The 21,895-nt window shown below is 48.5% G+C and overlaps 2 protein-coding genes across 5 annotated transcripts in view; one reads left to right on the top strand and one right to left on the bottom strand.

The window, feature by feature from the left end:
• The window catches only part of LTF (lactotransferrin), a 60,239-nt gene that overhangs the window by 35,501 nt on the left and 2,843 nt on the right, over window positions 1-21,895 (bottom strand). Inside the window, exon 1 of one of the 4 annotated variants that reach the window (XM_067044497.1) lies at window positions 10,215-10,237. The exons of 2 other annotated variants lie outside the window; for them this stretch is intronic. The gene's annotated coding sequence lies outside the window, so the exon portion shown is untranslated. Of the gene's footprint in view, window positions 1-9,837; window positions 9,910-10,214; window positions 10,238-21,895 lie in introns of those variants that run through there. One more of the 4 variants, XM_067044496.1, reaches the window with a different exon arrangement.
• On the top strand, window positions 17,669-20,051 carry RTP3 (receptor transporter protein 3). The gene is made up of 2 exons (XM_059076700.2): window positions 17,669-17,889; window positions 19,198-20,051. Exons 1-2 carry the CDS (start codon window positions 17,735-17,737, stop codon window positions 19,898-19,900), a joined length of 858 nt encoding a protein of 285 aa, XP_058932683.1. The 5' UTR covers window positions 17,669-17,734; the 3' UTR covers window positions 19,901-20,051.

Raw genomic sequence — 21,895 nt, 5'->3', positions numbered from 1 at the left:
GCACCCCAAAGCAGCACACCCAACTTCCAGTGCTGGACAAAGATTGAGTAGGCACATCTCTCCCTGCTCCTCCTGCTAAGTACAGCTTAACCCTAGAGATGACAGATATAGTGGTTTAAACAATATGAATGAATCATCTTAAAGTTGTAAAGGTAGAGGTTCAAGTTATCCTCAGTGGGCTAAAGAACACCAGGCTGTGCTCCTTCTGGAGACTCCAGAGGAGCCCACTTCCTGGCCTTTTCCATCTTCTAGAGGCCCACCATATTTCTTGCATCTTGGCCCCACCTCACTCCCACTTCTGTTTCCATCATCGTATCTCAGTCTCTCAAGCTGACTCTCCTGCCTCCTTCTTATAAAAACCCTGTGGTTACATTGGGCCCACCAGTATAATCTCCCCATCTCAAGATCTGTAATTCAATCATACTTGCAAAGTCCCTTTTGCCACGTGAGGTAACATACTTATAGGTTCCAGGAATCAGGACATGTACATCTCTGGGGTCCATATTCAACCTAACAGGTCAGTATATTGTGAAAAATTGTGTGTGCGAAGTAATACCTAGAGCAACCACTACGTAACTATACAAAGAGATACACTCAAAAACACTATAGATAGGGACTTCCCTGGTGGTCCAGTGGTTAAGACTTCACCTTCCAATGCAGGGGGTGCGGGTTTGATCCCCAGTTGGGAGCTAAGATCATGCATCCTCACAGCCAAAAAACCAAAACGTAAAACAGAAGCAATAATGTAACAAATTCCATAAAGACTTTAAAAATGGTCCACATCAAAAAAAAAAAAAACCACTACAGATAAATCAAAATGGAATTCTAAAACATGTTTAAGTAACCCACAAGACAGTAGGTAAAAGAAAACAGTGAAAATGTAAAAATAGTGAAAACAAAAATTAAAATAAAATGACAGACTTAACCCTAATATATCAATAATTATATCAACTATGAATAGTCTAACTATTCCAATTAAAAGACTGGGATTGGCAGAGTGTTTTAAAAAAAACAACCCTGCATTGGCTGTCTACAAGAAACTCACTAAAATATATAACAACATATCTAGGTTGAAAGTAATGGTTGAAAATAATGGAAATATATATACCATGCAAATGTTAATAGAAAAGAAAGTTGGAGTGGCTGTATTAATATCAGATAAAGTCAAATTCAGAGCAAAGAAAATTATTAGGGGCAGCTTGGAATATTACATAATGGTAAGAGTCAACACACCAAGAGATCATAACAATCCTAAATGGGTATGCACCAAAAAACAGAGCTGATAGAACTAAAAGGAGAAATAGATAAATTTATAATTATAGTTGGAAGCATCAAACTCCTCTCTCAACAACTGATAGAACAGGGAGACAGCAAATCAGCAAGGGTAAGGACCAATCCAACAACACCACCAACGAAGATCTAATCAACATTTATGGAACACTGCCCAACAACAGCAGAATACACATTCTCCTCAAGTGTCCACAGAACACTTATCAATATAGACCACATCCTGGGACATAAAACAAACTTAAACAAATTTAAAAGAATTTAAATCGTACAAAATGTGTTTGATCACAATTAAATCAAACTAGAAATCAAGAACAGAGATAGGAACACCTCCAAACCCTCAGAAACTAAGCTTCACGCTTCTAAATAATCAATGGGTCAAAGAGTCAGAAATGGGGAGCTTGAGTTCCTCCCAAAAGACAACAAAGTCATAACTTTGAATAAGAACCTAGGTAGTTTTAAAACAAGCAGCCAAGCCAACATTTTGAGAAACTCAGGTGTGAATGTTCAGATATGGGGGAGACACACACACAAGAGACAGAGACAAAGAGAATGAGAACCCATTATTCTTTGCAGAAGCCCCCTGTGAAATGAGATCACTTTCTTCTGGCTCTCTCCTCCCCCACATCTCCCTTTTCCCCTCCCATACTGTCCTGCAAAGGGCTATTCTTGAATCCCATGGCTCTTTTGATCTGGCTATAGCCAACTGACTTAAATTGTGGATCACCTACTCAAGCTGGCCAAGGAGTCTTTTTTTTTTTTTTTTTTTTTTGTGGTACGCGGGCCTCTCACTGTTGTGGCCTCTCCCGTTGCGGAGCACAGGCTCCTGATGCGCAGGCTCAGAGGCCATGGCTCACGGGCCCAGCCGCTCCGCGGCATGTGGGATCTTCCCGGACCCGGGCACGAACCCGTGTCTCCTGCATCGGCAGGCGGATTCTCAACCACTGCGCCACCAGGGAAGCCCAAGGAGTCTTTTCTTAACTTTTAAAAAAATGACTGTCATACAGAAAAGTGTACACCAATGTAAGTGTACAGCTCAATAAATTATCCCAAAAAGAACACTTACTTAACCACCACTCAGGTCTAAAAAGAAAACATTGCCAATTTTCAGAAGCCTCTTTATACCTCCACTCAAACCAACACCCTCTCTCTGTCCCCAAAGTTAACTACTATTCTAATTTTTAACACTATAGTTTACTTTTGCCTCTGTTTGCACTTTATGTAAATTGAATCATACAATATATATTTTCTTGTATCTGATTCCTTTCATTGAACATTGTTAGTGAGATCATCTTTTTTTTTTTATTTTCTGATTTTTATTTTGTTTCCTAATAATTGCTAGTATTACAAATACAATCTATTTTTGGATATTATCCTTATATCTCTGGCAACCTCATTAAATTCACTTATTAATTCTAAGGCCCCTCCTAGCAGCCTCAGTGGCTCATCTTGGCATTTTCTTTTTTTTTTTTAATGTTAGTTTAAATTTTTTAAAATTAATTTATTTATTTTTGCTGCATTGGGTCTTCGTTTCTGTGCAAGGGCTTTCTCTAGTTGTGGCAAGCGGGGGCCACTCTTCATCGTGATGCACGGGCCTCTCGCTATTGCAGCCTCTCCTGTTGCAGGGCACAAGCTCCAGACGCGCAGGCTCAGTAGTTGTGGTTCATGGGCCTAGTTGCTCTGCGGCATGTGGGATCTTCCCAGACCAGGGCTCAAACCCGTGTCCCCTGCATTGGCACGCAGATTCTCAACCACTGCACCACCAGGGAAGCCCATCTTGGCATTTTTCTAATCCGTCTTCCAGTCAGCTGCCTCCTGACTCTTAGGTCCTACCTCCAAAATTCTCTGGGCTACCAGGAAAGATTTCCCAGAGCCCATGTGGTCACTTGGCCACTTTCTCAAGAGCTGAGGGTCACTATGTTGGTGACTAAGGACAGGTGATGTGCTTTGCAGGGGCCGCGGAGAGTGCCACGGACTGAGGGGTGAGTCCAGGACTAGCTTGTTCTGAACCATCATTCCCTAGTCATCGAGAATGGTTCACCTTGTTGAGGAAGCAGCAGCAGGATGCAACATGGATGCCAGATGGCCAAGATGAGGGTTTAAAGGCAGAAGATGATTCGTAGAATGAGGAACTGGTAGCAAAGCCTGGGGACCTGTTAGATGAAGCAGAGCCTGATGGCTATTTGCAAATGGAGGAAAGAGTCAGAGAAGTGAGCAATTTCCGGGGTATTTGGAAATATTATGGCTTGAGGTTGTTCCTATGAAATAACGTGAACAAAAAAAAAATCAGACACTCTCAGAATTGAATGTTTCCTTTGATGCTATTTTACAAGTAGGGTCTCTAAGCCCAGAGGGGGCATGTGGCCTGCCCAGACTTGCCCAGGGAGGGCTAGGTAGAATCTGGCTTCCTGACTCCTTGCACTAGGGGAGGAGTGGGGTTCCTTTCAGTTAAAAACATCCTCATTGAGCATTTATTCTGGTCCAGGCAATTGTCAAGGGCTGTGTCACCAAAATGAACCAGACCTGGTCCCTGCCCCCAATGGCAACAGACAAGTGAGCAGGCAGTTGCCATGATGGAAGATGAGAATGTCCAGGAAAAGGCCTGGAAAGAGATGCCTGTGCTCAGTGCCCTATAAATGGGAGAGGGGGTCTGCCTCCCACCTGTGGCAGCTCTGAAAGGGGCAGGGAAAGTCCCCACACACCCTCACTCTGGCATCTTCCAGCAACCTCCACGAAGTTGGCCACAAGGTGGCCTTGCTGGAACCAAGTGACTGAGAGAGACCGTATAGGGACCAGGAATTGTGGGGCCTTGTGGGTAACTGGAAGAACTTCTAGTTTTACTTTTACTCTGGGGAGGTAGGAGCCACTGCGGGGTGGGGGTGGGGGCTAAAACTAGACTGAGAGGGAGCAGAGAGGCAATTGTGGAGGCTCAGCGATAATCAGGGACAGAGATGAGACAGCTTCGCCTGGGGTGCAGCAGCAGGGAAGTGGAAAGACAGGTTGAATTCTAGGCACATTTGATAGGTGGACACCATGGGATTTGCTTACATTACCAGGGGATATGGGGTGTGAAGGTCAGGAGTGGAAGATGACTCCAAGGTGCTTGGCCTGAGAAGCTAAAGGATGGACTTCCATTAACTGAGATTTGGAAGACTGGATGGAACAGATTGGGAGGGGGTGGACCAGAAGTTCCATTCTGGACACCATCAGATTGACTCTAGACCCCTGGACCTCCAGATGGATTGTGAGAGAGGAAAACTCCCTGACTCGCCACCATTCAGAATGCACTGGTACTGCAGGAGTCAAATGCAGAAGTCTGGAGCTTTATTTAAAATTATTTTGGGGGCCATGGATCCATTTTCTCCCCACGATAATGCTGATGTCTAATTATGCAAAACACTGTCCAACTCCAGGGCCTCATGAAACACTCTGTAACATGTTGATGGATCATTCTTACATGTTAGGAGCCTGGGACAACTTTCCTAAATGGCCCCCTCAAGTCCCACTCTGACCCTTCTGCCCCTGCCCTACCCATGCCTGCAGCAGTGGAATGCAGACAATCTCCCATTCAAGCCTTCAGCTTATCGGCACTGTTCCATGCATGTTGGTTCCTTCCTTGTACAGGGACCCAGAAGGGCTGAAGTGTTGTTTCTCTGCAGGGTCCACATCTAGCACAGAGCCTGCCTCTGTGAGCTTCATGACTAACACTGCTTTGTGATTGATTGTTGGCTTATCCCTGAGCTAAAGAGAAGGAAACATCTACTCTGGCTGCAGGGAGAACAATGGGTGCATTCACCGGCTTCTGAAGGGCTTGTGCACATTTTTGCACAATGTTTATTCATCATTTTATGGGCCACTTTGTGTTGGCCACAGATTTCAGGGCACTAAATAATTTACTGAGATCAGAGCTGAGCAGTGATCCATAAGATGTGAGAATTAAACCCATGAGAGAAGCCTTGAGAAGGAGCAGAGCTTTCTCACACTGGGCTTCTGCCCCAGGGACAGCCTAGTTCAGGCTTCCTTCCAGGTGGGCCATGGGGCTGATACATAAAGGACAGGAGACCTGGGCAGTAGGGATACAGCTACCAGGGGAGTTGCCCCCAGCTCTGTGCCCTCTGCCATTGTTCATGGGAAGATACTCCAGCCATACTCCTTGCCCTGCAATGCTCACGGACTGTTCCTGCCCTGATGCCTGGTACCTCCCCTCCTCACTCAAATTCTCAGAGCCAGCAGAGGGCAGCCCCCTCCAGGAAGCCAAGTAGCTGCACCTGCGTGACCTCTTCCTTCCTGCAGACCACCTCCCTGCCCAGATCACACGTCAGCAAGTGGCCCTATGGAAGTAGCGTTTGCTTATGGAATCTTTTGCGGATAATTATCACCCAGACCGGGTCAGCTAGTTTGCTCCGCCATGGCCTCAGTTTCTAGGAAACTGCTGGTCTTGAGATAGGACTACAAAGTACAACTGAATTTTGTTTAAAACCCCACAAACAGACATATGAATGGGTACAACCCATTTGGAGAACCATTTGGCAGTATCACCTGAAGCACAATAAGCCCCATGACCAGGGCTGGGCTGCTAAGGGCTTAATAACTGGTTCTGGGAGTGTAATTCCAGCATGACTATTGTTTGATGTATTTTTTCATGTTAAAGAGCAAGATGAAAGAGAAACGACTAGATGCATGTCAGAACTTCACCTATTTGTCGGTGACGTGAGCAATGTCTTTCCTGAATCAGATACATAATCGTTTTCCAGTACTATATAATTGAAAAATATTTTCTCAATTGTTTGTGCTATTTATGATGCTATGGCTACAGAGATGACACACTTATTAGTTTAATCTGCATTGTGGACATTTTCTCTATCACTTTCTTAAGTCTAACTCTAGACAAAACAACACTCTATCAAGTCCTGATTTGTAGCATTTGCCAATTTCCAAGGTGACTGGTTTCATATTGCCAACGTGGATGGACATCACTGAATCTGGAGTTGGGAAGAGATGAGTAATATGTTATACGGTGTTCCTGCCAAACAGGTACAGCAGACATAAATAACATCGAGAACGACAGGAATGCAAGGGAAAAAGGTCAGAATGGGGCAAAACTCTGCAAGCTCCTGGCAATCTAACAGCTGGTTTTCATGAACCCAGATGAGCCAGCTCCTGCGCAGCACTGCCTAAGTGTACCCCTAATAGAACTGTGTGCACGCAAGCACCAAAACACAAACAGGAATGTTCACGGGAGCATTACCCCTAACATTCAAAATGTCTCTTAGTGGTAGACAGGAAAAATAAATTATAAAGCAACAAGAATTGCTGCTACCCACTATAACAGGGCTGAATCTCAAAACTACAATGCTGCGTGAAAGAGATGATCAGACACAAAGGTGTGTCTACCTTTGTGCATAGCTCTGGCTGTGTTTATATAAAGCTCAAGAACCTGTACATATATTAACGGTTTTACATCAATTAAACGTTTCTTTTTAAATGCCACCAGCATGAAGGCAAATGACTGCATCCCCCAAAGGGGATGTGTCAAAAATGCTGTGCTGGGAGGCCCTCTGGAACCTGCAGGGCAAATCTTTCCTTGATAAACAACCTCCTCCCTCAAACGTCAACCCTTGACAGTGGCCGAAGAGAGAAAGGGGAGGGGAGAGGAAGGGGATGGATATTTGTAAATGGACAAACGTTGTGGTTACCCAAGTCACAGTGGGATGGCGTTTGAGCTGGGCCTGGGCTCAGGAAAAGGACGGAAGGGAGAGAAGGAGGGAGGGAGGGAGAGGAAAAGAAACGAGCATGTGTGTCCGACTCTGCCCAGCGCCTGAGCACGGCGACAGGGGCTGTTCTGGACGCTGTGTGTGCACAACACGCTGGATCCTGAGCCACCCCCGTGAGGTAGGTCCTGCCCACACTCTGCCCGTCTCACAGATGAGGACACCAAGGCTCAGGGGTGAGGTGACACCCCAAAGCGCCCTCTAGGCAGCCTCAGGTCCCGGGAGCTGTGCTCTCCTCACCCCGCCCCACCCCCAACTACCCTAGGAAACTATGTGTCTCTGCTGGGAAGGCAGTGCCAAGAAGGGCCTGAATCTTCCGCCAGTGTTCACCTCCCGCCCTCACTGGCACTGAGCCTTCGTAATCTGGGAGCCCCAGCATATTGCTGTTAATCAAAATTAGCTGTGCCTGATGAAGCAGGGACGTCAAAGGGGCCCGCAGGAGGAACAAGGAAACAAATGAAAAATCGAGTCAAATGTTCCCAGCAAATGCTGACACCTCGAGCTCCACAATCTGTCTCATCTCTCGCCCCCCAGCCCCACCCACCTCGAGTCAAGCAGGGCAAGAACCTGCCGCCTTGGAGCAGAGAGGCCAACTCTTCCATGCCTTTGGGGGCTGCTGAGCTAGCTCCAGACTGGAAAGAGTCTCCATGACCTCTGGGTCTGGCTCCAAGGCCGTGCTTCCTTCCTGGCCAGGCTCCTGCTCTCTCAATCCCCTGCCAGCCCCAGGAGGAGCGAGCCTTCTTCCTTTCCTTTTGTGGATTAAATTCTGCATCAAGTCAGACCTCAGTCCAGCGCTCAGCTGGATCAGGGACCAGGGAAGCTGGGAGAAGAAAGCTCAGGGGTGCAAGCTGGCTAAGCCAGAGGCAGGCAGCCTGGAAGGTGATGACAAGGCCTGCTGGCTGGGCTCCAGGCTTTGTTCTCCTGGGTTCCGGTTGTGCTCTGGGCCCAGACCAGCCACGAGGCCTGCAAGACACTGTCCACTGGGGCGGGAAGTAGAGCTCTCTGCTGGGGAGAAAGAGAGAGCAGGAATGGGGTGCGGGGCAAAGAAGGAGAACTGGTGGGAAGCAGGGAGCCCTGCAGGGCAGGATGCCCCCACAGTTCCTGTGACAGCTGCTGGTGGCAATGGAGGACCACCCGCTTGCTTAATGTCAGTCACCAAGCAGGGATGCCAAGGTCCCAAGCTGAGGCTGGTGGGAGTGGGGTGGGGTTCTGAGGACCCACACGGCTCCTAAGGAGAGTAGGGGGCCTCCTCAGAGGAAAGAGACTGCAGGAGGTACCTGTCCCCCTAGGAAGCCCTCAAGCCACACCCTTCCTGTGCTGAGCCCCTCCCTCTTTAGAGAACCCACTCATGCCGACTGGCTCCTTTGCCCCCACGGGTGTTGTCCGTCACACCTGTGAAGTGGTGGTTCTTCCTACGTCATCTCCCTCAAACTTTTGGGTCAGGGTTCATTGCTGTGATGCTGGCCATTTGTGGTGCATTAATTGTTGCTACCATTGGCTAGGTGGGAACCAAGGCATCCCGGGCTCTCTTCCCCAGGGAGGCTGGGGCTGAAGCAGCGGTCTGAATTGAAGCTGGGAGGACTTCAGTGAGATACAACCAGAACTGCCACCCACCATGCAAAGGGCTCAGGAAGGAACTTAGAAGAGAAAATGTCCTGGGGAACCTTCCTCGGAATCTTTGAAGGCCTGTCACAGCCAAGGAAGAGGGCTGGCCTGTCCTCTAGAAGTGAGAGAAGGAGTGAGCACAGGTGTTTGGGTTCTGTGAAGAGAGCCTGCTGCTACAAGGAGAAGCTGTGCTCCACCTCGGGGGAGTTCCTCTGCAGGGAAAGCCTACCCTCCTGTGGCCCCTCCGACAGACCCCCATCCCCATTCTCAGGCTGGGCAGGAACAAGGAAGCAGCCTGGTTTCCTGCTTTCTTACCCACAGCAGTGCTCTTTCACGCTGCGGAGGGAGGAATGGCCCGAGGGAGAAATGATGCCAAGGTTGGGAAGGGATGGCCTCAGACGAGCCAGGCACCTGGAGCTTGGGGATGACATAGACCAGCCACAAGATGAATGGCAGCCTTCAGCTTCCAACAGTGCACCTGGGCTACAGGAGAGGCATTTCTAATTCACCTCTTCAAACCTCAGTTTTCTCATCTCTAAAATGGGAGTAAAGGGCTTCCCTGGTGGTGCAGTGGTTGAGAGTCCGCCTGCCGATGCAGGGGACACGGGTTCGCGCCCCGGTCCGGGAAGATCCCACGTGCCGCGGAGCAGCTGGGCCCGTGAGCCATGGCCGCTGAGCCTGCGCGTCCGGATCCTGTGCTCCGCAACGGGAGAGGCCACAACAGTGAGAGCCCCGCGTACCGCAAAAAAAAAAAAGTGTTCATAAAATGGGAGTAAAAATCTCCCAGGGCTGTAGCAAGGATTCGATATTTATAGTTTTTAAAAACCTTGGCACTGTGTCTGGCCCATTAGGGAAATGTTGGCTCCAGCTTTGGCTGTTGGGATCTGTTTCAGGTTGGTTCCCGCAACCTTTTGGCATGCCCCCATCCTTTTGTTTTTTTGAGAACCTCCTTATTTTCTGGCACCACAAGATGCTACAGACTCATCTTGTATGTTCCCCTCCCCCAGCCTAGAATCAGCCATTTTACCAAGCCTGCCTTCCTTCCTTTTACTGGACAATGATAGTCAGAAATCAAAGCCTTAACACCGGGTATACTTGTTGCTACTGGGCTGTCTCAGCAGAGTGAGGTAATATAAGTAAAAGTCAGACACGTAAAGTACACAGATGTACTCACATATCTAGCCAGCTGTGCACGTACTGAGCTGCATACTGATGTCTCCAGTCTAACCCGTCCTCGGGATTCACTCCAGCCTTCCTTCCTTGTGTGTCTGTAACTTCCCCCTCCTGCGCTATACACAACTTTCTATCATCCATTTACTTCTTTGTTCTACCCCAGCACATCTGTGAAGCAATTTTGGAATTGCAGTCCTCTGGGAAACAAATTTACCAATTAGAGTATGCTCTTTACAGCTCCTTTTCATCTTCAGCCTTACAATTTCCAGGCAAAACACTGTTTTCTAAAGTGATTCAGATCAGCCCCTTTTCCCTCCAGCCGCTTCAATGAGGTCATGTCATGCATTTATATAAAGTTTGTGTCAATCATCAACTTACCACCTCCCAGTTCTGAATGCACCCTTCAGCATGTGCACTGAGCTGGAATTCCAGAGTGAGCGCGATGGTGAGCTTTCTCAGTAGAGGGCGCCAGAAGGACATTGCAGGAGAAAGGCGTCCTCCTGCCAGTTCCAGGGAGGGCCAGGGGAGGGCAGGGTAGGCGTGAGGACAGGCATTCTGGGCTGCCCATTTGCAGCCTGGGTCTGGTGATGACCTTTTCCAGAGCCCTCTCCATACAGAGCTGGGAGCCCCGTGCAGCCTGCGTGGCCTCCTGTGCGCTGGCACCCGGACTTCCTCTCCAAGCCCAGGGTCACACATTGAGCTGCAGCCCCTGCGCAAGCCTCCACATGGCTCAGGCACTCAGAAGGCCTCCTGGCCCCATGGCCCCCAGTGAACGTCTCTGCTATCCCTGGGCTGACCGCACCTTCTCCAAGGAGACCCGAACCCCTTCCAAGTTTGTCCCCCCTTAAGGATTCTCCCTCAGCCCTAAGATTCCTTATACCTTAGAGTTACTCTTGGATTATTTTAGTTTTTTATTGACTCTTCTGCTGCCCTAGGAGCACTCCCTCCGGGAGAGAAGGTTAGCCTCGGCCCCAGAGGAATGTGTCCTAATGTAATAAAGCAGCCCAATTATGACACCTTGGGACCAAGACCAGTGGGATGAGAAATGCAGACTCAGGTTGGTGGCCCTACCCCTGGGCTGGTGGCAGGACAATTCCAAGTGTTGGTGAGGATTAGAGCAATTGAAACACTCATGAACTTTCAGAAAACTGGCTTATCTACCCAACTGCTGGGCTGCACCCCACAGACCTACAAGGCCTGTGCCTGCCCCACTTTAAGACCAAAGAAAGAGCCCGGAGTCAGCAACAGAGACGTCAGTGGTGTAATGGATGGGGGAGCTTACACGTCTGAAGCAAGGTCCTGGAGCGACACCCCACTGTGTGCGGTGGACGGAGGGGAAAAGGAACATGGTGGCAGTCTTCGCTCCCGGCGGGGAAGGGAAGATTACCAGTTACAGGGGAATTGATGTCAGGTGGGCTCATTAGTTACCAGGGAAACCAGCAGAGGGGCACGCCCCTCACCGCCCCTTTGATAAGAACAATCACCAGCTGGGGCGGGGGCAGGAGTTGGGGAAGGTCAGTCGTGTGTAAGACATAGGTGAAGCAGACACTGGTAGGCCAGGGGAGGTACAGAGAGCCATCTTGAATGGCCCGACCATACACCAAAAAAAGGGCATATAAAGGTGTATAAGAAGACATGTCTTAAGAATATGCAGAGTCCCATTATTTGTAATAAGCAAACATTGGTGTGGATAAATACATTGCGATCTTCATTCAATGGAATATACACGATTAGGAATCAATAAATTATGGCGGCATGGCACAACATGGATAAATCTCACGTACATACTATTGGGGAAAAGAAATGTTAAAAGATAAACTGAGGCACATTAAAATTTTCAAGAGTTTGAGCATATATCAACCGGAATCAGGCAGCACCAAAGTGAAGTTTGGCTGGCTGGCTATGCTCCACCAAGAGGGGCTGCGGGAGGCTTTTTTAGAAAAGACACAGAAGCTAAACAAGGAGACTATCTGATTGGCTATAGCTTATGTGGTTGCCTAATTTGGGAAAGCCTAGTTGGTTCTTTGTGATAGGTTGTTCTTAGGTTTTGTTTTCTCGGATTCCAGTGCATTGATTCTGGCTGAGGTTTCAGTTTGCTTACAAAGACTACCAAGGCAGAAAAACCACCCTAGTCTAACGGACTCCTTGTTTAATTACCTTAACAGAAACAGGGGGCTGTGTTAAACATTTTAATAATAATTTTTATTTTTAAAAAATGGTCATTTAAGTTTTCACTTTTTTTTGCACTATTAACAACAGAATTATGAAAAACTAAAACTCAAAACACAAAGAAAGATGCTCCAAGAGAAGACAAAGGGGCTGAGCAGTGAGGGTCCCTGCCCACTATGGGGGTCTCCATTTTCACGGACAGAGCAGGCTGGGAGCTCTGCAGTCAGGTACCTCGGGCCTCAGAGCACTCCTGAGTACTGCACTGGCCTGTACATCTCATCCAGATGTCAGTAGGTCCCACTGAGCTGCCCCAACTGCTGTGCTTAGGAAGGCATTCATGTGGCCAGTCACTTGGTCTCACATTCATTCTGGATTGTTCATTACGTTAGCCCTGGCCCAGGCTCTGAATTTTAACTCACAGGGATGGTGAATTTCAGTCAATAAACAGATAATCAGTAATGAGAACTTTTATAATAGAGAGAGCAAGTTGTCTTAATGAGAAGTAAAAAATTCTCAGTTGAATGATAATAAAAACGGAAGTTCAAATGGAACTTTTAAAAGTCCCGGGCAAAAAAAAAAAGTCCCGGGCTTCCCTGGTGGCGCTGTGGTTGAGAGTCTACCTGCCGATGCAGGGGGCACGGGTTCGTGCCCCGGTCTGGGAAGATCCCACATGCCGCGGAGCGACTGGGCCCGTGAGCCATGGCCGCTGAGCCTGCACGTCCGGAGCCTGTGCTCCGCAACGGGAGTGGCCACAACAGTGAGAGGCCCGCGTACGGCAAAAAAATAAAAAAAATTAAAGTCCCAAAGATGGAAAATTCTGTTCTTAGGAATTAATTACTGATTAGGAGACTGGTTAGGGTTTTATCAGTCTGAAGGAGGAACTAAATTGGTTTACAAAGCTTTTTATTTCTTTTTCTTCTTCTTGAACTCAGCACAGGACAGGGACAGAGCAAAATGAAAGAAAAACCATGGAAGACATTTGTATTAAAGTTGACTTAAAGAGAAATTTCCTTGGGGAATAAGATCCTAGAGGCTAAGGTGGCCAGATTTGAAAAAGAGACCCGTCCTGACCCAAATGCTCTTAAAGCTGGAACTCTGAAAGAGGGCATTATTTGGGGATGGATAGATCAGGGATGATGACATGTCCCAGCAAGACCCAACAGAAAAAGAGGCAAATTATTAGAGAGAAAATGGAAATGATCCCACAGATTGGCAAGCTGTGGACAGTTGCCTTGGAAAAACCGACAGGAGCAATTGCAGGACCATGCCCATTTCTCCCTCACCCCACCCCCAGGCCCCGGACTGGGATTGTTCTACAGAGCAGCAACGGAATTTGGACAGAATTCATTTAACATTCATTCAAGTAATTCTTGAGCACCCAGGCACTGTCTGGGTGGATAAAAATTCCCTGCTCTCCTATTTCAAATTGGTTGTTTCCTAGAAACTAAGGCTATGTCAGGACGTGATTTAAAAACAAACCCCCAAAAAGGTAAATATAGAATGGTGAGAGGGGAAGAGTGTGGGAGGGGAGGTGAAGGGTGCTACTATATCTAGGGATTGAGGAAGGCCTCCCTACGGGGGTGACATTTGAGGGGAGACATGGAGGAAGTAACTGAGCAAGCCCTGCTCCAGCTTACCACGTTCATGGAGGAGTGAGGAGGCCGGTCCGGCCAGGGTGTGGCATCCGGATTGCTTGACTGATGGATGGATTATTTATTTATGTATTTATGTATTTTAATTTGGTTGCGCCGGGTCTTAGTAGTGGCAGGCGGGCTCCCTAGTTGTGGCTCGGGTATCTGGATTTTAAAAAGAGCTCTTTGGCAACTCTGTAAAGGCTGATTTTTCAGAGAGAACACTAGGGGAAGAATATGAATCAAGGGGCTATCAAAATTGTCCGGCCAACAAATAATGAGAATCTTTTCTCATTATTCCAACAAATAACGGGAAGTGGTAGTAGGTAGGGAAAAGAAGGAATGCACTATATGCTGAAGTTGCTTCCTGCTCCTTGCACCTGTTGGAAAAGCAGGCAGGTGGCCCCAACCCTCAGGACTTCTGGGAAGTGTCAGGAGGCTTTAAACCCTTCTGTATTCGTTTCTTCACTTACTACCACAAGCTGGGTGGCTTAAAACAATGAAAATTTATTATCTTACAGTCCTGGAGGCTGGAAATCTGAAATCAAGTTGTCAGCATTATGACTCACGTCTGAATAAAGATCATCTAGCACACATGTTTTCTCCATAGGGCACAGCACAGCCTTTGTGCTCTTAGGAACTCAAGACACTACTTCAGCACTACACTTTGGGCCACTTTAAACAACAGAATCACCAAAAAAAGCACAAAAATTCGAAAAACATGGCACAAGTAGACCATGAAAAGGACACCTGTTTACAGCATGAGAGCTGATTCAAGAAGGCAGAGTGCTGTCTTGTTCCCTTTCAGCTGGGAGCATGTGCATTGGGTAACTCAAATTTTTCCCACTCTGTGCATGTCCCAAGCTTTCAGAGATGGCCTCCTCAGAGCAGCTGACCCAGGGCCCAGCCCAGGGTTCAGAAAGAGTGTCAGCGAGTGTCTAGGCTGGGTCTTGACCTTGTTTGAAAGAGAATGGCCCCTGGCTTAGAAGCTGAGATGAATGTCCAGAGGGACCAGCCACAGCCATTCCCCATGAAGAAGGGACAGAACCCTGCTGTGTCCTGGCCAGATAAGAGGCAGTGATGCAAACTCCTATTTATACACATCAATTTCCGTTTCCAGAGTGGATGGGTCCCTGTGAGAGTTGAGGGTGCTCCAAATGAGGTCCTGGAAATTGTGTTTGTCAAGCTCTCCACATAAGAGACCAGCATCTGGGCTTCCCTGGTGGCGCAGCAGTTGAGAATCCGCCTGCCGATGCAGAGGACGCGGGTTCGTGCCCTGGTCTGGGAAGATCCCACATGCCGCGGAGCGGCTGGGCCGGTAAGCCATGGCTACTGAGCCTGCGCGTCTAGAGCCTGTGCTCCGCAACGGGAGAGGCCACAACAGTGAGAGGCCCGCGTACCGCAAAAAAAAAAAAAAAAAAAAGAGACCAGCATCTAAGGGCTCTTTTCTGTACCAGGCACACCTAGAATCCTTCCACATAAAAGGCACATTTCATCCTCCAAAAGCCTGAAGCCACTTGTTCACTGCCACACAGACCAAAGACCCCGACTTCCAGTCCAGACTCTCCCCTGTACCCTCATGCTCTTCCCAAATCTTCTCCTAATCTGCCCTGAGGTTGAGAGTACGTGGGAGGAGTACAGAAAAAGAATTTGAAAGGGAGAAATTGATTAAGCGGGCTCCCCAAATCTGGTTAATTTGTGACTGAGCCAAGTAATACAGAGAAAACAAAACTGGAGGGTGAGGAGGGCAGACTCAGATGGCCCAGGGTGGGCCTGCTGTTGAAGGAGCTGAAGTCTGGTGCAGCAGCAGAGGGCGGTGAAGAGGTGCCTGTGAGGTTGCCAAATGCTGCCATGGACAGCCCCTCCCCCTCCCCCCTTCCTTTTCCTCCCCACCCACCCCTACTGCCTCCCTCCCTCCCGCTTCTGTCCCTTCCTTTTCCTTCTACAGCCCACTGCTCAGACTGCCAGTGCCTGACCCAGCGGGTGGATGCCACCAGGCAGCCCTAGGACTGGTTCCCCCAAAAGCAGGCTCTGTAAACTTTGCAGGAAGGAGGGACACCTCCGTCTCCCTCTCGTGTGATTGCTACCAGGATCTCTCCAGGTCTCCCCTCCCTTCCGCTTCCTCGTGTGGTCTCCACTGTAACCCTAACCAAGCATCAGAAGCACTTGGGGAGCTTTTTAGAAACGCTGATGCCCAGATCAACTCAGTGAGAACTTCTGGGGCTGGGACTAGTAGTGTCCCTGTGAGACACAAATATGAATATCCCGCTATCTTCTCTTCGGCCCCACGGAGCTTTCCCAGGCCTTGGCATACCCCACCCCTACCCCAGAAACCCAGAATTCTCTGGAAAAACGGGTAAGTGATGTTACTCCTGGTAGTTAGAGAGAAGACATTCGGCCTACGTTAATTTAATTGCGACAGACACTCTCACACTCTAATACTTGTGTTCAAATATTTATATCATTTAAGCACACAGGGTTTTCAAATTAGAATATTCTCACCAGAGCAAGCGGCTAAAGGTAATCTTTACGTGACCCAGAAACACTATCTGGGTATCTTTCAAGATCTCCTTACACAATTATTTTTCAAAGGTGGTTTTAATGAAACAGAACAGGATATGACATTTTCACACAATATTTCACACCAGCTACAAAGTCAGACCGATCCTTTGTTTAACTATTCTCTGGTCACCACCTTGTTATCCGAATGAGCTTTACGCTGCAGAAGAGTATCTGCATTTGTTCAACTGCAAGGGAAAAGGAGGAGGCCATTCTCCCCTTCAGGAGATCTCTTTCTCCAGCAGCAGTTAGGAGGTGGGCACAGGAATTTCTTTAGTTAACACCAGGCAGGACCAGGGAGTGGACAGTGGAACATGTTCTGAGCGGGCCTTACAACCTGAAGGTGAGCAGGAGCCGTAGGAGGGAGGGAAGGTGGGTGCTCTGGGTGGGGTGGATCTGCGTTACAAGGCAGGAGGGCAGGGAGGGCAGGAGTGTTCAGAGGATGTCCCGGAGTGCGGGGCTGGGGTTTAGGGTGGAGGCGCGGATATGTTCTTGGGGGAGCATTAGCCTGGCATGGCTAAGGCTGGTAGAAAGGCAGGGCTGGCCTGTGAGGGCTCTGAATGCCATGCTACAGCCCCATGTAGGTGGGGGTTTCCACCTCTGGAAAGACCCGCAGCTGCAGTGTGGAAAGTGGCTCAAGCAGCCCTGGAGGCGCTGGCAGGCCAGGACGGAGGCTGTTCTGCGGGCCTGACCTGAGGTAGGAGCTGTCAGCCTGGAGGACTTGCTGAGGGCAGGGCTTTCCTCGTGAGAGGTAGTGTCTCCTGCTTTAGCACCCACCCCGGCATCAGCCCCGCTCCTCTCTCCTTCCCTAGCCTCTCCTGCAGGAAGTAGGAGATGATGAAGCACCTCGGGGTGTGGCCATGACCTCCCACCCACGTGGGGACTTTGTAGCTTCATCTCCGGGGCATGGTCTCCAGTGGGTGGAAGCGTGGGCTTGGGAGTTGCCTCGGGCAGCTTAGTGTCTGTGAAACACGGTCCCACAGAGACTTGGCGCAAGCAAGGGAGTAAAGAGCAAGAGCGAGGATGCAGGGATGCAGGAATTTGAGCAAGGTCCCAGGATGGCCGTGTCCTTCTTTGCGACTCTCCTCCCAGATCGTGAGCACAGCAGCCCAATGGATGAGGATTTTCAAGTTACTTCTAGAAAGGGAAACTGCAGCCTGTCTCCACCATCTATAGGGCTTCAGAGGTAAAAAGGTGTGTTCCCAGTTGAAGGTGGGCGAATAGCAGAGCCAGGCTGAGATCTACCCCTCCTGACACGGAGTCCGGGGCCCTCCTTTGGTAATATTTTGCTGGATGAAGCCATGCATTCCGTGTCTTTCAAAATTCCCTGTGGAGCCTAGGGCTGTTCTCGGAACTTGGAGCCAGCATCAACTGACCTTTGTCCTTGGGGCAAAGACCTGGTCCACGAGCCCAGTCCAGGGACATAAAGGGAGAGTGGGTCTGAACCCTTGCTCTCTAAAGTGGGAAACCTCATGTCCTGCTCCAGATCCGTCAGAGCCCGGGAGACACTGTCGCACCCAGCTCACGGGGACAGCGGCGATGCGTCAGGACATGGAGGTATGGAAGCAGGTGTTCCAGGAATTAATCCAGGAGGTGAAACCACGGCACACATGGGAACTGAAACTAGACAAAAGCCTTCTTCCTAACATCCTGAAGCCAGGGTGGACACAATACCAGCAGTGGGCCTTTGCTAGGTGAGTAGGGAATGCAATAGCAATATTCCAGAAAATTCTTGCTTATCTCTTACGGTGCACACTCGTTCCTTGTCTTGTTCTACTCATGCTTGTAAATTGAAGATTACAGGAAGCAAGGTGCCCTTGATTCAAGATGTTTTGGCTTCATTAAAAAATTTTTCCAGGCTTCCCTGGTGGTGCAGTGGTTGAGAGTCCGCCTGCCAATGCAGGGGACGTGGGTTCGTGCCCCGGTGCGGGAAGATCCCACATGCCGCGGAGCAGCTGGGCCCGTGAGCCATGGCCGCTGAGCCTGCGCGTCCGGAGCCTGTGCTCCGCGACGGGAGAGGCCACAGCAGTGAGAGGCCCATGTACCGAAAAAAATAAAAATAAAAAAATAAGGACCCTCAGAAGTCATCCAAAGTCGCACCCTCTCTTTTCCAGTTGGGAAAGCAGAGCCCCAAGGATTGGGGGTGGGAGGCTGGGACTCTATCCTGGGACTGGGGCCGTGCTCATTGCCTGCCCACCGACCCCTCACGAGGAGAGGGTCCGGGCAGAGGAAGCAGAGCTCTCTTCTCCTGGTGGCGCGTGGTTTTCCCAGGCCAAGAGCACGGGAGCAGAGTCTCAGCTCATTTCTCCCAATTCTGGAGGCTGGAAGTCCAGGATCAAGGTGCCAGCTGCTCTTCTGAGCCACAGGCTTCTCATAGGGCGCTCTGTGGGGTCGCTATTATAAGGGGGCTAATCCCATTCCCAAGGGCTCCACCCTCACAACCTAATCACCTCCCCAAGGCTCCACTTTCTAACACCATCATCTTCAACGTTAGGATCCCAACATGGGAATTTGTGGGGGGACACAAACATTCAGACTATAGCACTTATCCACACCCACTTGTATCTATTTTTGGATTTCAGTTCAGGGTTCTTGGGGCTGTTGCACTTGTAGCCTTTGACCCACTTAAATCTACATTTGAAGAAGCCTTGATCTGGGGTCAAGAGACTGCAGTTCCAGTCCTGCCTCTTCCACTCACTGGGTCTCTGGGCGTGACAAGTTCCCAGCGTGTGCCTCATCTCTAAAATGATCACGCCGGACTTCGAATTTGCCCAAGACTCCTTCCAGCTCTGACGGCTTGTGATTTGCTGTTTTCATGGCAGACACACCTGTGGGTCACAGAGCATGTTGGTGGCACAATGGAGATAGGGACAAGGGGCTCGGGATTTCTTCCCCACTAATCCATGACCCGGATCAAATCATGTTTCTGTGTGTCCCTCCGGCACAGCCCACAATGGGGCCATACTGAGCCAGGCTGAGGGTCTTGTCTTCTTTCTCCACAGGTTCCAGTGTTCTTCATGCTCTCGAAATTGGGCCTCTGCCCAAGTTCAGGTCCTTTTCCACATGCACTGGAGCGAGGGGGAATCCAGGGGCCAGGTGAAGATGAGGGTCTTTGCCCAGAGATGTCAGAAGTGCTCCCAGCCTTCGTTTGAGATTCCCGAGTTCACAGAAAAGAACATCTCAAGGATCCTGAACAACCTGGTATTGCAAATTCTGAAGAAATGCTATAGAGAAGGATTTACGTTGGTGAAGATTCCTATGATCAAGGAAATCTCTCTTGAAGGGCCACATGACAGTGACAATTGCGAGGCATGTCTGCAGGGCTTTTGTGTGCAGAGTGAGTTAGGTCTGGCCATGCGGTCACCAATATCCCCATTACCTCCCACAGTAAGCTCACCCATCCTCGGGATCACCACCACCGAAATACCTTCTTCCACGAGGAGTATCACCAGAGGGGATGCAGTGAAGAAAAAGAAGGTATTACCCAGACAGTCGTTCCCTGAGACCACACAAGCTGAGAGACTCCCCATTTTCTGGAGCCCGAGAGCAAACATCAACTTCCAGGCAGAGAGAAGAGACCAGAACTCCTTCAACAATTGCACTTTCTATTCCCACATAGCCCGGCATACCAGGAGCTCAGGCATGAGCTGCTGCTGTCTCATCCTAATAATCATCATTGTAATTGTGGTAAAAACCACTATCTGAGCCTGGAAAACATGATGCTGAGTTAAAAAAATCAGACACGCAGTCATCTATCGTATAATCCCACTGATGCAAAATATTCAGAATAGGTAAGTCTAGAGATGGCAAGTAGATTTGTGGCTGCCAAACAAGGGACTTGGGGGACAGGGGAAGTCGGGAGCAACTATTTAATCTGTATGGGGGTTTTTTTGGGGGGGATGAAAATATTTTAGAGGTGATGGTTGCACAAGACTGTGAATGCACCAAATGCCATTTATTTGTTCACTTTAAGATGGTTAATTTAATGTAAATTTCACCTCAATTTAAAAAGAAAAGAACGTTGCAATTTCATTCATTCTCTAGAGAACTGAGACTGAGGAGTTTATGGCTCACAGAACTGTTTGGAAATCTTAGGTAACCCGGGGGCCCTCTCCCCAGACGATTTTGCACAGACCTCCTGATGTCAATCTGTGGAGACATTTGCCATCCAAAGCATTAGTCTGAAAAGCCGGGTTCTAGAGCAGTGGTCTCCACCGAGGAGCTACACACAGCTGAGTGCTGAGGCAAGACCATCCGCCAAGGTGGGGAGATATCCTTACAACTCCATTTAATTTTTGTTTGTACTTAACTATTTCTTGTCACATGTTTTATCATGTATGTTACTATATTAGTAGAATGGTATAGTGACATGATGAATAAATACACACCCATTTGGAGTGGGTGTTCAGTTTCTCATTGACAGGGTTGCAAAATCAAAAACGTCATTACAGGGGGACCCTGTTCTGAAGGACCAAGGGTGGAAGTCTGTCCATGGATTCTCTCCAGGATTCTGAGACCAAGTTGCTTTCTACACAAGTTTTCTGTTCTGATTAATGAGAATAATTTTAAGACTCATTCTCACATCTTTTTTATCTAGAAATAGGAATCCTTCTGTATATGTAGCTAAAATGAAAGCAGTTGTCATTTACAACAAATGCTCCTTTTCACTCGCCCTTGTCTCCTTCTCATCTGCCTGCCTCTCTCATCAATGACAGTGGTTCCTGAAAGCACAGGGTTGGTCTGGCTGAGCCCTAGCCTGCAGGCTGCTCCTGCTGGGACAGTCTCTAGAACTTTTTCATTTTGCAAAACTGAAACTCTGTAGCCATTAAACAACAACTCCCCTTTTCTCCCTCCCCCTAGGCCCTACTAACTATCATTCTTCTTCCTGTTTGTATGAACCTGCCTACTTTAGATACCTCATACATGTAGAATTATATAGTGTTTGTCTTCTGGTTAACTGGCTTATTTCACTTAGTATAATGTCCTCAAGGTTCATCCATGTTGTAGCACGTGACAGGATTTCCTTCCTTTTGGGGACTGAATAATATTCCACTGTATGTATGTACCACATCCAGTCATCCATTGATAGACGCTTGGGTTGCTTCCACCTTTTGGCTATTGTGAGTAGTGCTGCTGTGAACATGGGTGTACAATTATCTCTTTGAGACTCTGCTTGCAACTTTTTTGGCTATATACTCAGAAGTGGAATTGCAAGATCATATGGTAATTCTACTTTAATTTTTTGAGGAACTGCCATAACGTTTTCTACAGCAGCTGCACCGTTTTACAGTCCCACCATGAGGATTCCAATTTCCTCACATTCTAACCAACACTTATTTCCTGTTTTTTTTTTTTTTTTTTTTTTTTTAAAGAATTTTATTTTTATTTATTTTTTATTTTTTGCGGTACGCGGGCCTCTCACTGCTGCGGCCTCTCCCATTGCGGAGCACAGGCTCCGGACGCGCAGGCTCAGCGGCCACGGCTCACGGGCCCAGCCGCTCCGCGGCACGTGGGATCTTCCCAGACCGGGGCACGAACCCGTGTCCCCTGCATTGGCAGGTGGACTCTCAACCACTGCGCCACCAGGGAAGCCCTTATTTCCTGTTTTTTAAAATATAATAGTCATATCAATGTACACGGTGTAAGGTGATATCTCATAGTGCCTTCGATTTGCATTTCTAGAAAATGCAAATTTTTATG

Source organism: Kogia breviceps, chromosome 10 (genome assembly GCF_026419965.1).
Source record: "Kogia breviceps isolate mKogBre1 chromosome 10, mKogBre1 haplotype 1, whole genome shotgun sequence".
Classification (NCBI taxonomy): domain Eukaryota; kingdom Metazoa; phylum Chordata; class Mammalia; order Artiodactyla; family Physeteridae; genus Kogia; species Kogia breviceps.
The sequence above is the reverse complement of the archived record's forward strand: the minus strand, read 5'-3'. Positions and strand labels throughout refer to the sequence as shown.